At 43.7% G+C, this 18,977-nt stretch overlaps 1 protein-coding gene across 9 annotated transcripts in view; it reads right to left on the reverse strand.

Annotated features, from left to right (window-relative positions):
* FHOD3 (formin homology 2 domain containing 3) overlaps positions 1-18,977 on the reverse strand; it is a 503,163-nt gene that overhangs the window by 267,494 nt on the left and 216,692 nt on the right. For all 9 annotated transcript variants that reach the window (XM_043443940.1, XM_043443933.1, XM_043443935.1 and 6 more), the window contains exons 4-5: positions 13,707-13,774; positions 6,819-6,924 (exon numbers count right to left, since the gene is read on the reverse strand). In XM_043443940.1, coding sequence (XP_043299875.1) covers positions 6,819-6,924; positions 13,707-13,774 — 174 coding nt within the window. The remainder of the gene's footprint in view (positions 1-6,818; positions 6,925-13,706; positions 13,775-18,977) is intronic.

Here is an 18,977-nt window from a genome sequence, read left to right on the forward strand (position 1 = left end):
ACTCCAGAGGGCAATTATTCAACCCCAAACAAGACAGAGACGCACATGCTCCGAACCCAACAACTCCATCCCCAGGACTTTCACCCTAGGTACTACCCAATAACTCCCAGGGTCTCTTGCAAGGGCAATGTATCAGTCACTTGAGCTGCTGTGACAAATACCACAGGCTCTGGGTTTTGAGCAACAGATATTTACTGCTCAGAGTTTGGAGAACATCCAAGTTCAGAGTGTCTACAGAGTTGGTTTCTCTTGAGGTCTCTCTCCTTGGCTCTCTTCTCCCTGTGTCTTCACATCATTTCCCCCCAACAGGTCTGTGACTTAATCTCTTCTTCTTCTAAGGACAGTAGTCATACTGGATCAGGGCCCAGTGATCTCTTTTTAACTTAACCACCTGTCTTCACATACAGTCACATTCTGAAGTATTGAGGGGTGTGACTTCAACATGAATTTGAGAGGTACATAATTCAGCCCATAGCAGATGATTACTGCATTAATAATATTACTACTGATAACAACTGTCATACCTACAATTCACGCCTTTATTTAGATCTTTCTATGAGCTCTTTAGGATTCCCTGGTGGCTCAGTGGTAAAGAATCCACCTGCCAGTGCAGGAGACACGAGTTCAATCCCTGGGTAGGGAACACCCCCTGGAGTAAGAAATGGTGACCCACTACAGTACTCTTGCCTGGGAATCCCTATGGACAGAGGAGCCTGGCAGACTACAGTCCATGGGGACACAAAAGAATCAGATACAACTTATCGACTAAACAGCAACAATGAGCTCTTTAACCTTGACACCATTCCTATAAAAAAGGTATTATCTCTTTAGGTGAGGGAGAAGCAGTTTAAAGAAGTTAAAGAATAGTGCGAAGGACTAGGAGATGTCTGGAGTAGGAAACGGCAACCCCCTCCAGTATTCTTGCCTGGAGAAGTCCATGGACAGAGGAGCCTGGTGGGCTGCAGTCCATGGGGTCGCAAAGAGACACGACTGAGTGACTGAGAACATTAGGAGATGTCACAAAGCCAGCCACCAAGGTCCACCGTTCCCTTCCAGGAGTCGTGGCTGACAACATGTGGACAGGTCACTTTATTTTTGTAAAAGGCACATACAACACAGGCATGTACATGGGTGCGTAGAAAACGGTCTTTGTTTTATGGGACTGTGGGTGATTTTTACATTTTTCCTTTTTATGCTGTTTGCTTTTCAGACAATTGTGTCTTCACAAACTAGGAGATAAAAAAAAATTTTTTTAACTCTATTTCCATTTTTTTTTTAAATCTACATATCAGTGTTGACAAGGTTTTCTTGTCAGCTGTGCCATGTCGGGCTACCTTTATTCCACTCACCTTGATGCCCTGAGACTCTCATCTCTGCAGGGTCAAGTTGGCCCCATGGGCTGCTAACTTGTGATGGCCAACATGACTTTCTACTGGGAACAGCCCCCACCACACTGACCGAATAAGAGGAAAAACATCAAATGGAGGATTCTGTCCTTGACCCTGATTTCAGCTCCCCTCTCCGCAGGGGGCTGTGACAAAGACTACCACGACATGTGCTGTTGGGTCATCCACACAACTGGCCATGTGGCTGCCATGATTAATCCCTGACGTCCTGACTCAGCAAGAGGTAAGAAAGAGGAAGTTTCCTCCCTGACAGTTGGGTGCACCTCAGGACTAGGGTAAGGGGTGGAGGAGAGTCAGGCCCGGCTGGCGGGTAGAAAGCAAGGCAGCCAAGGAATGGACTTTGGCTCAGGAAGTGAGCAGCTCCCCCCTTCTGTTCTCATCTGTCCACCTGGGTGCCAGTCTGGGCCCTTCTCTACCCTCCCTCATCTAGCTTGAACCCAACCTCCACTCTCCTCCTTGGCTTTGAAATGTCAAAAGATAAACATTAAAGTTTTCCTGGGATGGAGAATGTTGGTTTCATCATCATTTGGTTACCATTTGATCCTTTTGTACTACTGCCTGGTTCCTGGTGATATAGATCCTGACCAAAGCTGTCTGACCACAAGTCCTGATCCTCATTAAGAGATCCCCTTATACACAAGGCATTTCCCTCCATTAGTTAAGTGACATCTGGCAAGGCACTGAAATTCTCTGGTTCAGTTTTTCCAAAGACACCAGAAATCTGGATTTTTTTTTAATGTCAAATCTCTCAATTTTTAAATGTCGACAATCATTAACACATTTAAAGAAATGTAGCTGATCCACTGTGTTGTACAGAGGAAAGTAACACAACATTGTAAAGCAATTATACTTCAATTTCTTTTCTTTTTTTTTAATTTAGGAGCAAACACAGTTATCTGCAGTTTTCTCCCAAAATGCAAAGGCTGAGTTTAAAGGAGTTTAAGGTCTTAACCAGCTCTGATAATGACTAGGTATTTTAGTCATTAGAATTTAGAAGTAGAATACTTAAGAATTAATTGGTATTTTGCTTTAGGAAAAATGATTAAATTTCTCCACTTAAAACTAGCCTTTAAGAGGCAGCTTCTTTTGAGGGACAGCCAGAAAAGGCAGCTGGTCTTACTGATCCTATGTATCTTTTTCTTTCCTCACCAAAGCAAATCACCTGTATGCAATTTCTAGACATGTAAGACATCTGCGATATAACATATAAAGCGGGTCACAGGCAGCACCTCTGGGGAGCTTCTCCAGGACCTGGCTGTATCTTGGTTTTATCAGCACATCCCCAGGGCCTGACATGGCCTATTGTGAATGCTCAGCCTGTGCATGGAAAGTTTAAGTTCCCAGGAATGTAGCTCTCAAGGTCTTACTTCAACAAGAATAATTGTGAGATTCAAAATTCCTTAGTAGATATATATTAAGTATGGGCAAGCTCTCTCTCTCTCTCTCTCTCACAGACACAGACACAAACCCTGTAGATCACTAGGTATAACCATTCAAGAATAGTAAGTCAGATAAATATTATTTCTGCATGTTGTGCCTTTAAGACCTCTTCCCAGCAGCCGGCTCACATTTTTGGAGAGTACGAAGCTACACCGTAAGTCAAAACCTGTCTTTACGTCTTAGCAGATACACCCTCAACTCAGGGCAACAGATACTCAAAAAAAAAAAAGAGAGCTGACAGAGGTCTGAGTGCAAAAATAAATATAAATTAAGATCCTAAAAGCAGATGTGAAAGGGACTGGGTCCTCCAAACACTCCTGTTTCCTTTGGATCTGGGGGCATTATACACGGTCACACAGGGGCTCCTGAGGAAATTTTGTGAAGGGCACACGCCCCCACAGCACCGGGACAACTGGTCCACCTTATGGCTTGTGAGAGAGTTTCCAGATGACGTCTGGGCTCAGTTTGGAGGCTCTTGTTAGAGGTCAGTCAGTCCCCCTCTCCAGCAGCTCAAGTCCACACCCCCAACCGCCTGTCATGCGGGCCTTGGACACTTTTGTCCTCACGGCCCCTGAACTCCGGGACCCACCGACACAGTGCAAACCCTAATCCTGCTCACCCCACCTTCTGTGGACAACGCAATAGAGGTGCCAGCCTTCGCCCTCTGCTGTGCTTCTCCCGAGGGGCCCAGGGCAGCATGACATGTTCTCCCCGGGGGACGGTGAATGACCAAACTGGAAACCTCTTCCCAGTTTCTATCTCTTGGTCTGCATCTGGCTTTACCACCCTTCACCCAAGGTAATTTGGCTAAAATGAGGTTGGACAAAGAGGCAATTCAAAGGCTATCCTTGATTGCAATTGTCTGGTGGCTGCTGGCAGTCGATCACAACCTAGAAAAGCCCACATGTCTTCAAGGTCAGGAAGGGATGACTCAACACGTGGGCTGGGGAAAATGATAGCTTCCTTGTATCAAAGCACAAAAGTCACAGCCTAAGAAATCTGTCCTTTACATCCCTCAGAAATGCACTTTCTTGGCATGGGCTTCAGTCAGATGTGTCCAGAAATGCTAACGTGTGCACCCAGTGCCCTGCTTACCCCAAGTTCTCTGAGACTCAGTGGAAGTGTGCAAAGGCCCCTTAGCTGCATGGAAAGCAGGACATCTTGTAGTAACCTGAATGTGAGGGGCCACTCACTCGTTTCCCAGGTAACAGATGGTGGCCGTCTGGCCTCCAATAAACAGACACCACTGGAAAATCAAAATCAGAAGGCAAGATCTCGGTGGTGGCAATGCAGACCTGGGGTCTGCTCACGGATTAGGCAGTGCTGTTATATGAGGGTCCTACCTCAGTGGCATTTCCTTCCAGGACAGAGAAGTAGCAGGTGGTTGGCAGGGCTCTCCCCTGGCTGTGCCTGGGAGTTCTGATTTGCAAGCATTGGGTGATGGCTTTTAGTGTCTTTCCAGTGCAGATAAGGATACTATAGATCAACAAGCCACCACAAGCTTAATGATAAGTGTACACTGGGTGGAGAGCCCAGCTGAAGGATTCCAGGTCAACACCATCTTTGATCACCTGCAAGTACCATGGACACAATTCACTACTTGGGACCTTGCACAGTCACTGAGCTTACGCTGTCCCTGTATCATGATGCCCTCACTGACAGACAGGTGCCTCTCTATCTCCAACCAGGCCACCGCTGGACTGTTTATCAGAAGGCTTTCTCAGCTGGGCTGAGTTTTTCCTTCCTTACTCCCTCCATGTGGCAGACACGAGCAACCTGCAGACACAAAGCCAATCCCTTCTCTCTTGCTGCCTGACTCCCCTCAGAGTCCTGGAAGCCAAGCACCCACCGTGCCAGCCTCTCTTGCAGCTATAGGTGGTCGTGCAACCCAGTTCTAATCCATGGGAGCTCTGTGGGGGACTCCTGACAAGAACTTTACCTTCCTGATAAGAGGGCGCTGACCATAGCAGGCAGAACCACCCCACTCCCTCCAGCCTTGGAGGCCGATGAATGGACATGCTTATACTGATGATGGCTCTATAAAAATGCATATATACACTCCTAGGTAAGGGTCAGAAGCATAAACATGTAGATGGTTATTGGTTCTAAAGAGGTGTGTGGAGGTCTGTGTATTCATGCCAGCATCCTTTGGGGAAGACTTTCTTTTTAAGTGAAAATGATGTACACTTTAAACATGACAACAATAACAACAACAAAAAAACACTGTCAATTTGGACCCAGTATTCAGAATTAGGCAATTTTAGGTATACTTCTTTCCACGTGGTTCAACTTATGAGCATCCACAGTATAAGTAACCTGGAAAATAACCCAGAGGAAATGCTCCTTATTTCTGTGCCATGCCCTCTTCCAGGTGTTGGGCCAGTGTAGATGGAAATATGAGGATGAGCATCAAGGCTTTTATACACCTTTTCAGACACAGAAGGACTGCTGCATTTGCAGGACAAAGTCTATGGTTAATTTGTCTACACATACCGTAAAAGCTTCCATATAAATGATTTAATGACATTGAGATCAGAAATCATAAAATTCATCCATAAAGCATTTCTACCAACAGTTTGAAGTGAGACTCTTCCACACTTCCAGGAAAAGATAGAAGGTGGACAGAAGGAGGTGCCTCGCCAGCCTCACAAACACATGGAGCAGAGAAACTGAGGCTGAGGTATCCTCTCTCACACACACACGTGGCATTTATCAAAATGAACAGAAATAATTAACACTGACATGACAATACATCCTTAAAATTTTTTTATGACAATACATTGTTAAAATTTTTTTAACGAGTGCTCAGTTTTCCCTTTGGCTTCTGCCGTTGTTGCCGTGGCTCTCCAGAAGCAGAGAAAACGGGGAAGGATCCAGAGAGTTCCAGGAGCTGGGTCACAACTCAGAACATAAGAAACCTTCTCACAGTTAAAACACAACAGGAAACTGCAGGAGACTGTTTCACTGTGCGCGCCTCATTCAACTCTAACCAAGGACATTTGCTATTAAATCACATTTTGTGTATTTTGCCTTCATCCAAGGAAAAGAAAGGACGGTCTTTTTCTTTCTTATAGGAACACAGAGTTGTGTAGTTACAGGCATAGGTGCAGAAGGGGAAACAGGACCCCAATCAGCCATGATGTGCCCCAGTGCCTGGATATGGCCCGTGGTCCACTTCACACTAGAAGAAGTGAATTTTTTAGGCAAGTGTTCAACCTCTTTGAGTCAGATTTTTCAACTGCAAAATGGAGACAATACTGAACTGCATTAAATTTTTTCTCTGCTAAGTTAATACTGCTGATAATAGCTATGTCACACGATGCAACCTAATAATGCCTGCCCTGCCTATTCACAGACGTTATGGAAGCAAAGAAAATTATTTACATGAAGATACACAAAGATACTTTAACTCTGAAAAGAGCATTCACTTGATGAACTAGAAGAGTAATCAGTGCTTCAAACACCACACATGCACCACTTTGTTAAAAAAAAAACGAAATTACAGAAGTAGTTTTCAGCATCCTTCTGTAAAATGCAGATTCTGGGCCCGCCCCAGACCTGATGAGGAATGCGTGCTTCTGACAGGTACTCCCAGTGATAATCCAAGTTGTAGATGGTATTTTTCCCAGGTAATAACTGGCTTTGTTGATTTTAGGGGGCTTTGTGCTGCAATGCAGGCCTTTTCCAAGCCACCTGGTGTGTCCCTTTCCTCACTAAGTAAAAGAGAATATAAAGAACCTAGTGTGCAGAATGCTCTCTTTTCTCAACGACTAGGAAGAGATTTCACGTAAAGTCAGTAAAATGAACTCGGTCTCTAATTTAAGTTATGAGAACTGATAAAACCTGATGAAGGTGTCATCTTTTGCTACAAGATGTCTTCATCACCTTACCTGGTAATCCAAGTCTTTTTAAAAAGCTCTCAGTATTGAAGTTCTTGGAGGGGCTGGGTACCAACCATCCAGCGTAACTTACCCCTCAGAATGTAGTTCTGATAGTTCTGATCTGCCTCAGCTCCCACCTTGATCAAACACGTCAGACCTTCAGCCACTACAAATTCATGCACCAAATCCTTGTCATCCTGGCAGGAAACAGGGAAAGAAAAAAAGAGAGAGAGAGAAACTTCAAATACTGTCCCAGTCCATCCTCCATCCAGGCTGTGCAGTGAAAACTACGTACAAGCCTCTGACTCCAGACTGACCTCTGAAGATTGTTCGGCTCTATTCAAATGAAGCATCTTAACTATTGCCAGAGGAATTTTACAACCAGTCTTCACATCATTGTTTGCCAAAGACCAATTATTGCCTTCTGGGCAAGCTAATAAAGATAAAGCAAATGAATCCCCTGACTGTCAGGAATATTTATAGTGATCTGTTTTTCATTCTTCAGAAATCACCAGGCTCCAGGCCCCCACAGGTCCCTAGGGACTGGTCACTGAAACCTGCTGGGTTTCAACACAGGAAACATTGGGTTTCAGTACAGACCATCCTGTGAAGGATTCAAAGCCACCCGTGTGTTTCAAAGGACAGTTCCTAAGGAAGGTTACGAGGGTCTTGCAAACAGCATCTGAGAAAGTAAGGGAGTAGTTTCTCCACCTTCCAAGTTGTGCTGCTCACAGGACAAGCGAGGAGGCAGAATAGAGAATCGGCCTTGTGTCTGGAGCAGCCACACTGTCCCCCACTGCGGTCGGTCTGCAGTCTAATCACAGAAAGCAGGACCTGGAAGGAACCACTGGAGTCATCTAATAGGGTGGTTCTCAAAGACAGGTCTCCGGAGCCATAGGCACCTGAGCATCAGCTGGAAACTGGTTAGAAATGCAAAGTACCCAGCTCCACCCTGACTTACTGGTCAGGAAGCTCCACTGTGGGGCCCGGCAACCAGTGCTTAATAAGCTCTGTGGGGATTCAGAGGTGCTCAGGGTCATCTTCTCACCCCTTACTCCCTCACATCAGGATCATCGATGGAGCTTTAAAAAGGAACAGGACATAGCCCCCGCCCAGAAGGGTTTAACCAGAATTTCTAGGGTGGGGTCCAGGCTCTGACATTAAATTCCCAAGGAAATCCATCCTAAAGGGCGACCAGTTCAAGAATCACTCATCTAATCCTGCCTTCCCTTCACAGATGAAGACTCAGGAGTGGCAAAACTTTGGCCAAGATGACCTAATTATGGCCCAGCCAGCTCCTTGCCTGGAGTACCAAGTTCGATAGAGCCCTATGAGACAAACTTTTCCACTACTGTTTTGGGAGGAGATTTCCTTGATTGGACCCTGCCTTGTCTCAAATGCAGCTAGGATACATTCATCTTCAATTATAACAACAGAGCAAAAATGAAAAACCTCAGTGATGTAAGTAGTAGAAAGTTTAATAGAATAATGAAAGGCTATTATTATAGGAACGGTCAGCAACCATGGTCTATCTCCAAAAAAGAAAAAAATAATTTAGACACACTGGCATAACTCTCCTGTCTCCATGTTGAAAGCAGCCTCTCATTTTGATTTTATGGCATTTTCCAGTTATACGGATGGAGGACTTGAGCAAAGGGGGTGGGGGTGGGGAGGAGGTGGCAGGCCAGGCAGCTACTCCCTTTGAACCAAAAACACACTCTTAACATTCAGAGGGCACTGGGGGGAGGGGTGAACATGGCCGTGCCCTGACGGTAATGAAAGACAGCTGTGTTAACTCAGGCTTGAAGATAATCATGGCTTTGGAAGCAAGAGAAAATGGGACAATATCATGATTTTTGGAAAATCACTTTACACTCGTATGTATGAAGGAAATAAAAATAATTCTCCCTCCATCCATATTCTTTTCCACCAGCATATGTGAAAAGCGAACATTTAGATGAGCTCATGTCTAGTCAGAAAGTTTTTCCAAGCATGTAACAAATGTTTATTACTTTAACTAAAACTAGATTCACACATGACTTCATGGTGAAAAAGTGAGAACAAGCTCTCAAGAAACCACTCAAGCTAATCACTAATATTAATATAGCAGAGAGCTGACTGTCTGGCAAAGGTTCTTGGAAAAAGACACTGGGCAGTGTTTACAAAAATAATCCGGAACCCTAACTTAAATTGATGCACATATGCAGATAAGGCATTTAGGAAATTAAAATATACTGATAATAAATGTAGAAAATATCTTCCAAATTGGCAATATACAAGATTTTGAACACATACCTTAAAGTATATGGGCGTTAATAAATGATTTTTGAAACACTGCTTTCCAACTCCAATGAAATCAACATATTAACAGTAACTAATAAGAGATCATCCTTGAATTTCAGATTAATGGCCACACTTTAACCTGTGATAATTTTTTTGACACCTGTTAATCAAGAAATATTCAACTCAATCCAAATGACCAATGGCTGTGTTTTTACACCCTTTAAACTGGAGTTCCAAAAGGAACTTCCACACATCAAAGAAACCTAAGATATGATAGAGATGCAGACACTTGGGTGTGGGAGAAGGTGATCTAAACTCCAGACAGCTTGCTGGCTGTGGAATCCACCCAAGACCCCTGTGGGATGGAGCTATTTGATGGACAGGTCTGTGGTCTTCCAAACAGATTAAACTTCTGGGAGCAAATGTCTTCATCCTTGCCTACATAATGCCAACAAAGGCTGTTCAAAAATACGTGTCTGCTGAGTAGAAGGTGGAAACAGTATCCTTGAGAATTCAGACAGACAACACTATAGAACAAACATGGTGAGGGGGTATGAAACTAGATCGCCATGTGTTCAATTTATCTTTTAACTTTTTCACCATGGAAAACTTGAAACATACAAAAGAAGACAGAACAAGTTAGGGAGCCAGGTGCCAATCAATTCACATCAATCCTGTTCCATCTATCACCCCACCCTGTCTGCTGCCGTATTCATTTGAAGCAAATCCAAGATGTCACATGATTTAATCCATAAATATTCTAATATGTACCTCCAGAGTATAGGAACGCTTTTTAAAATTATGTAATCACCATAAAAAAATTATGTACTCAACATAAAAATGAATACTTTCTTAATATTATCAAATGTCCAGTTTCAACTGGACAATGACCAATTTCAACTGTCTCAAAATTACAGGGTTTTTTTTTTTTGACATTTTGTAGTAGGATTGAAATAAGATCCACATGTGGCAATTAGTTGATACAACTTTAAAATGTCTTTTAAATCACCTCTTTTTTTCCCTTGTAATCGGTGTGTTGAAGAAGCTAGATCATTTGTCCTTCAGAGTAGCCTGTATTCTGGGTTGTGTTGATTACTTGTAGTGTGGTTTAACATGTGCCTATGTCTTAGATCATTTGTAAATTGTTTACTGCATAGAGATGTAGGATCAGACACATCCAGGGTTGAATCTGTTGGTGTGACTGCATCCTCAATGGCAGTGTGAGTTTCCATGAGAAGGTACATAATAGCTGGTTGCATCTCATTTCCATTGCATCAGCAGGTCTTGAAGCTCCATACCTAGATCCATTAATTCATTCAGGGTTGCAAAACTCTGATGTTCTAAGTGATACTCTAACTATATCACTCCTTCTTACTAAATAGCTAGAATATTTTTATAAGCATACCTTCCCTCAACTACTATTTGATTATCCTAAAGCTCATATAGGAATAAGTAAGATAAATGTGTGATTTTAGAATTTTACCCATTTTTCAAAATAAACGGCTGGTTCACCAACATCTTTCTTCCATTGGTGACCAATTCATTGTTATTCTTTAGTATTATTATGAACTCATAAATGCAGATTAAGCTGATGTGCTTCAATCCAATGTAATTATCATGCTTGTTGATGCTTATATTGTCCATCTTCAGCCAGCCAATGGGAGACCCTTCAACATGCTCCCAAATTCCTTTGGCAATAATCCTAGTCATATTTGATGGCTTCTTTGCTATCTATAATAATATGTTCCAAGTTTATTTTACCTATTTCCTAGGCCAGACTTGAAGTCAGCTATTTCTCCAAGGAACTCTGGTTCCTTTCAGTATTTTAAGACCACAGTCTCTATGCTAGTGGTGGTTTTTGCTAAAGGGTTGATCATTGCTTCTAGTACTTTTCAATAAACTTAGTGCTAGAAATATGTTTTGCAAGTTTGTTAGGATAATAAACACCATGGGTTCATTTCAATACTTCCAATTAAATTCAGAAATCCAGGCTTTTCTTAACTTAACTGTTTTATCTTTCTATCAACTTTCTTCCACACACTAAGAACCCTAATCCTTAAGAACTCTTAAGAATAACAAAATTAGAAAACACACAAACTGCAGTATCAGAATAGCAATATTAACACTACTACCAGCAAAATGATTATTATAAACAGTTGATCTGCATGTGTGTGTGTGGTTCTTTATCTTCTAAGAGTATATTCCACCCAGAGTACACAAACTGTAATGTTTCAAAGTCACTTGGAAGAGCACTTCTCTGTGTGGTTCTGCCACCAACTGGATACTCAGTGAGGCGAACAATGGAAAAGCTGAACAATGGAAACAGCAGGCAGGCTGAAGGGTGATACGAGTGAGGGTGTGGAGTGTCATGAGTGTGGACTTCCGGCAGTACAGTACGAGCCCAGCCCAGCTGCTGTCAGGAATCTGAGTTCGAAAGAAGGATGTAACAGAGGGTAAAGTAAGTTCTGTTTTGTTCAGTTGATAGGAATTTGCTATATGACCCAGGGAACTCAACCCAGGGCTCTGTAACAACCTAGAGAGGTGGGAAGGGGTGGGAGATAGGAGGGAAGTTAAAGAGGGAGGGGACACATGTATACCTATGGCTGAGTCATGTTGATGTGTGGCAGAGGCCAACACAATATTGTGAAGCAATTTTCCTTTGATTAAAAGTAAATAAGTTTGGGGGGAGAAAAAAGCTTACTGAAATTGAAAAAAACAAAGCAAGGAGACACTGATAAATACATGGGAAGTGAAACTTGGGGACAAGTAATTAGCGAAGCATTTACTCAAATAAAAGAGAGGAAAGACTGAAGACAGACACCCTTGAGAAGAGTATTCCAATCACCCGGTCTGTTCATCTATTGCTTCAGTAGCACCAGCCACTGCATGAGGCTCCAAAGAGCCAGTGATGGACTCCAGGTAGCTCACAGGTGACTGGACTCAGACAAGCACCCTGGAGTATCTCAAGCTCTGTTCCAGAGGTAAGCACAGCAATAGAGGTATTTGGAGAGCCCTTGACTGGAGTGAGGGTTCATCCAGAGAATCCCTGGCAAGAGGAGACACGGGGTGGGAAACTGAGGGACATGGGGAGGGGATGTGGGGAGGAACCATCCTGGGATAGAAGCAATAGGTCCGGGGGCGAAGGAACAGAAGAGAAAGGGCATGGCTTGTTCCCAGAACACAATCACAGTGAGATGTCCCTGCAGCAAAGGACAGGGAGGTGAGCTGCAGAGGCCAGGGCCAGAGGGCCTCAGTGTTGTCCTGAGAGATTCAGATGTAACCCATAAGGCTACACGGAACCAGCGTGAGAAGGACTTCGTGAGCCCCCTCTGGTGGAAGCTGGAGGATGGACTGAGTCGTGGAGGACCGAACAGTGTCCACAACAGCTGTTACAACTCTCCCAGAAGAAACGGCCTGAACCAAGGATGACCCCAAACCTCAAGGCACTTCTGAGATGTGCGATCTAAAGGGACAACGGTGACTCAGGGTCACACCTGTAGTGTGGGAAGATGAGACATGAGGACTCGTCTCCAAAAATACTGTCACTGAGAAGGGTTCTGCTCTGGGAAAAAGATGAGGGTGTGCACGGTTGAACAGGTTTTAAAATGGGACAAGAACATGCAGGCGGGATGGCCTGTTGGCCTGCCTTTCTGCCAATCCCCCTGAGACAGGAAACATCCATGAAGGAGACGGTCACTCAGGCTGGAGCTATCACTGACAGAAAATTCTTTAAGGATGTGAAGGAGATGGGAACTAAAGAGAAATGGACTGACTACACCCTAGAGTCTAATAGGGTGAGAGCAAGAACGCTGAACCTATGCAGACACGAGCTCAGTGCAAATGCCATCTTCTCCACGAAGTTCATCCTGCCTTTCCTGACCCTGCCCTGGCACAGCGGCCTCACTCTCATACCTGGCTCTCTGTCTCTCTCCCCTAAAGTCTCCTGTGGGTGACAGCTTGGAGTTTGCCTGCACCCCAGTCCCAACCCTCTTCACTAAGCTCGTGACTTGCCCAGGGGAGAAGCAGAGGGAAAGTTTGGGGCAAAGGATAAGATGGAACCTAACAGAGATGCCTACACATGCATGCTAGGGGGCGTGTCCCTAGCAGCATGGTTTATAACAGCAGAACCCTGGAGAGGAACCCAAATGTCCACCAGCAGACGATGAACAAGACAAACTGTGCTTCCTTCACACAGTGGACACTCACAGCTACCTGGGTCATGCCCACACTGATCTCGTTCTCACCAAGTAAACTGCATCAGGATACATGCTGCATGATAGCATGCACATACAATTGACACAAAAGAATGTCACATGTTGTGGGCGAATATTCACCATTAGTATAGAAATGTGCATTTGCATGGTAAACACTATATCTGACATTCAGTAGAGAAGAGACCCCAAGAGGGTGGCCAGTATGCAGCAGATCAGAAGACTTCAATTACATCTTAGTAGGTATTTTTTTTAAATCTGAAGTAAACATGGAAAGATATTGTGATTCTGATGATGTTTTCTTTATTTCCTATTGTTTGAAATATTTGATATGGTCAAAATACTCTTAACTGATATTTTGACCGAAATTTACTTTGTACTCTAAAGCGTTTCTCTTTTTGTAATCAGTAAAAGGCATAAACTTGTCTGCATCCAATCCCACAGCAATGCAAAAACAGAACCTGACAGTACCCTTTTTTTTTTACCTGAAATATCTGCTTCAGGGAGAAGAGGGCCCTTCTTAAATCTCGTCCAGTGGAGTTGTATAGTTTTTCTGAAATAAAGAACACACCATATAAAATTCATTAAACTGACTCAACAGATGGTAAAAACAGAGACAGGGTGTGAGCAATTACAGAACTTCCGCTGGAAAGGTGAGTAAAACAAATTCATTTCATTCAGGATGCAGCCCCACCTCTAATGGTGCAAAGAACAGTCCAGCCATTACAGGAGATAGGAAGAGGGGATTGTGAGTGTGGGGAAGTGCCCTGATCTGCACCCTCAGCCCTCACCTCCCTCTCTTCAGAGCTCCATTTCCAGCTGTTTACAGACATAGTGATTCAGTTGGTAAAGAATCTGCCTGCCAATGCAAGAGACCCAGGTTCGATCCCTGGGTCGGGAAGATCCCCTGGAGAAAGAAATGGCAAGCCACTCCAGTATTTTTGCCTGAAAAAATCCCATGGACAGAGGAGCCTGGTGGGCTACAGTCCGTGGGGTCCCAAGAGTCAGACGCGAATTAGCAATTAAACCACCACCACAGACTTGATACTTGATAGCCAACTCTATCAGGAAAATTAACACAGCCAAAACGGAACTCATCCTCCTGTTTCCTGCTTCCTCGTCTCACAGGCTTGCATCACCATGCTCTCCACAGTTGGGCTCAGGAGGCTTCAAACTGCTTCCTTTTCCCTGGGATCTGAGGCTCACCTCAAGAGAACCAAGAGCAGCACGGTGTCTCTAAGGACTGACTGGCCCCCACCTGGTGCCGGCCCTTCCAGCAGGGACCTAGTCTTAGCTCTGCCTGTACCTGGACTCTCCCTCATATGAGATGGGTTCGAAGATGGGTCCTGGCCTGGAGCAAGGCAGACGCAGGAGCCCCTGTCAATATTCTGGTGCTCGATACTCAGGTTGAATTCTATAACCAGTCATATGTAACAGGTACCAGGCCTCATGCACGAGGAGGGGAGCCTGACCCAGGACCCATCCTCCAGAGGTCAATGTGAGCAGAAGGGGCAGATGGGTATGCCCCAAGTCCTCACTGGTCAGAGGGGCAGCACCAGAAAGTGCTGAAGGCATGGAGAATGCAGGGAGCGTACACTTCTTCTGGTGCATGCAGACTCCCAGGAGTGTGGATTCCGCTCGGCTTCCCAGGTAGCTCAGGTGCCTGGGGTTGGGTTCCTAACACTGTGTGTCAGAGCGCCCCAATATAAAGTATCCAGCACACATTTACTGAGCACCTGCCAGGCGCTGTTCTAGGGACTGAGGATACAGTAGTGAAAAATGAACTCAGAGCAAAGACTAAGCAATCCAAGGGCCTGCATTTCAACCTGGTGTGTGATTTGGGTGAAGTATGTTACCTTTCTAAACCTTGGATTCATTATCCAAAAAGGGGGAACAGATAATAGTAGATCTAGAGGAAGATGGTTTTGTGTGTTAAATCCATCACTGATATGATGGAGCAGAATTACTTAAAATACTTAGAATTATAGATTTCAAAGTAATGTCACCTGCATGGTCGGCAACCTTGGGCTTCAACGCCAGCCTATGGGGGGAGGTGATGGGCAGAGCCATGTTCCTCTTTCGTGTGAGTGGAAGGGGATGAAGTGCACAGATCTAGATGACTTAGCAGAAGTCTGGTTGTGAGAAGGACATGCCCCTTTGTACTGTGGCTCTAGAAGTGCCCCATCTGAGGTGATGGAAGGTTCCCATCTGAGAGAGACTTAAAATGATAGAGCATGGGCCTGGCTCAGCCTCTGAATGGCAATAGCTTCCTCGAAGGCCTTCCTATGGACACCCTGCCCACTTCCCCTCTTCTCACACATCCTCCAGACCAAGGCTGGAAGGACAGGGTGAAAACAATCACCTGAAAACATCCCTGCCCCCATTCAAACCCTTCAGTGGCTGCCCACGGCACTGAGTAACAAACCCCAAATCCTTTCCATGGCCTGCCAATCCCTTGGTCACACAGGCCTGCCCCCCCCACCGCCACACACACACACCAACTCATCGTGCAGCAGACTCCCTGTTCTCTCACCTCCTGGGGCAGGCCAGTCTCCTCCAGACTCACAACCTACACACACAGCTTAAGGGGCAGAGGCAGGATTCTGTGGGGTCTGACCCCAGGGCCTCCTAGTATTTGCCCATCATGCAGCTCCCCACCTGTAAATACAATACGCAATCCCCAGTCACTTGATAATTACGCAGTGTTTCAATTGAGAGAGAATTACTCCTTGTCTTCCTGAACACAAGGAGCCGGGAAGACTCCAAAGGAATCAACCATCCCCAAACTAAACATCTAATTCATCACAGACCCTAAAAAATGAGGCCCAATGACTCACAGTTGACCTCTAAAGTATTAATATATGTGTGGCCTCAAAAGACATGGTAATAAGTAGAGATGGCGGAGTAGAAGGATATGTGCTCATCTTCTGCAGAAACTCCAAAATTACAACTCGCTGCTGAACAAACCGTCAATAGGAGAATGTTGGATCCCACCAAAAAAAGATACCCCATGCCCAAGGGCAAAGGAGAAGCCCCAGCAAGACAGTAGGAGGGGCAACCGCGTTTAGAATCAAAGCCCATAACTGCCAGAGACGCTCAGAGTGCTCAAACAAACCTTGTGTGCACCAGGACCCAGAGACCTCAGAGAGACTGAGCCAGAACTGTGTTTGAGGGTCTCCTCAGGGTCAGTGGTGGCCTGCCACTGACTCCAATACTTTGGCCACCTGATGTGAAGAACTGACTCATTGGAAAAGACCCTGAAGCTGGGGAAGATTGAAGGCAGGAGGAGAAGGGGATGACAGAGGATGAAATGGTTGGATAGCATCACCAACTCGATGGAGATGAGTTTGAGTAAGCTCCAGGAGTTGGTGATGGACCGGGAAGCCTGGCGTGCTACAGTCCATGGGGTCGCAAAGAGTCGTACACAAGTGAGCAACTGAACTGAACCGAACTGAATAAATAGTGTGAACTGCGTCCGCCTTGTAGTAGAAGCCAGGTCCCTGGGAGATCACTCTTCCTCCACTTTCTACAGCTAACATACCAGAACCTGAAATCTTAGAGGGACAGACTTTGTTTTTAGCCAATACCACTTCTAATAGGAATAAAGTTCTCAAATGCAAGCATGGGGCTAATATACCTGGAAGAACAAGGGCAGATTTCTCTTGTCCAGGAAGGGCATCAGTAGAGGAGAGATTTAATTCCAGGTACCTCTTTACAACATAATAAGGCTTGCATTAGACTTTCTTGCTTATGTAACACCAAATGATGGGCAGAAACATATCTTTCATAGATTCACAATACCCCAGTTAGAGTCTCCTTTATTTACCAGTGATCTGTCATGGCTTCCAATTCATGTAAATGAAGATTATGGTTTGCTGTGTTCTGGCTGCTAAGGTTTTAGCACTTGGTGCTATAATCAACGGAGAAGGCAATGGCACCCCACTCCAGTACTCCCGCCTGGAAAATCCCACGGACGGAGGAGCCTGGTGGGCTGCAGTCCATGGCGTCGCTAAGAGTCAGACACGACTGAAGCGACTTAGCAGCAGCAGCAGCAGCTATAATCAAAATAATCAGTTTTTAAAATGAAGATTAAGTAGTTTTTTGAACTATAGTTGATTTACAATGTTATGTTACATTCTGGTGTATAGAAAAGTGATTCTGTTTTTTTTTCATATTCTTTTCCATTATGTTTTATTACAGGATATTAAATATAGTTCCCTGTGCTATACAACAGGACCTTGTTGTTTATCCATTCTATATGTAACACTTTGCATCTGCTAGTCCTTAACTCCCAATCCAAACCTCCCACACCATCCCTCTCCCTTGGCAACACAAGTCTGTTCTCTGTGTCTGTGAATCTGTTTCATAGATAAGTTCCTATCGTATTTTAGACTCCACATATAAGTGGTATCATATAGTATTTGTTTTTCTCTTTCTTATTTTGCTTAGTATGATAATCTCTAGGTCCATCCGTGTTACTGCAAATGGCATTATTTCATTGTTTCTTTATGGCTGAGTAATAGTTCACTGAATATATGTACCACATCTTTATCTATTCATCTGTCAATGGTTGTTTCCATGTCTTGGCGACTATAAATGTTCTTGCTATAAACATGAAGGGTGTGTGTACCTTTTTGAATTGTAGTTTTGTCCAGATATATGCCCAGGAGTAGGATTGTTGGATCTGGCAACTATTTTTAGTTTTTTGAGGAAACTCCATGTTGTTCTCCATTGTGACTGCACCAATTTACATTCCTACCAACAGAGTAGGAAGGTTCAAATAGGGAGTAAGTCTTAATAGAAAAAAAATTCAGTTGAGAATTACAATGTTTTGTTGAGGATTTTTACATTCATATTCACGGGGAACATTAATCTACAGTTTTCATTTCTTGTGATGTTGTTGACATTGAGATGATGCCAACCTCATGAATTGGGAGTGTTCTCTCATCTTCAAGAATAAATTTGTGTAGACTTGGTATTATTCATTCTTTAAATGTTTGGCAGAATTCTCCAATGAAGCTACCTGCACCTGGAGTTCCCTTTAATAAAAGGTTTTAAACTATGGATTATTCAATATCATTCAACAACATAAAGCTGTTCATCATGATACTCCCTTATCCATTTACTGACTATTGCAGCCTCTCTTTTATCCCCGATATGGGTGATCTGTCCTTTTTCTTTCATGCTTGGTCAATCAGGCTATAAGAGTATAGATTTTATTGATCTTTTCAAAGAATCAGCTTTTAATTTCATTCTGTTTTTTTTCATTCCATTTTTCATTGCTTTTCTGATTTCTATTTTTTGATTACTTTTGGCTTAATTTGCTCTTTTGCTCTATTTTTTTATGGTGAAAACTTAAATGATTTGAGGACTTTCTTCTTATTGAATGTAAGTATTTAATGCTATAAATTTCTGTCTAAGCACTACCTCAGCAGCATTCTGAAATTTTACATATATTGTTTTTCTTTTCTTTCCATTCAAAATTGAATGGTTGTGAACATTTCATTCATTTCAAAAGGGAACAACTTAAACCTGTGGAGTTTTTGTTGTTGATGTTAATCTCTGGTTTATTTAGGAGCTATGCTACTGCTTAGCTTCCAACCATTTGGGGATTTTCCAGATATCTGTTACCAATTTCAATTTCTATATGGTAAAAACATATACTTTGTTATGATATCAAATATATTAAGGTTTATTTTCTGACCCAGAATACGGTTTATCCTGATGACTGTCTCATGGACACATGAAAAGAATGT

This window comes from Cervus canadensis, chromosome 23 (assembly GCF_019320065.1).
Source record: "Cervus canadensis isolate Bull #8, Minnesota chromosome 23, ASM1932006v1, whole genome shotgun sequence".
NCBI lineage: Eukaryota > Metazoa > Chordata > Mammalia > Artiodactyla > Cervidae > Cervus > Cervus canadensis.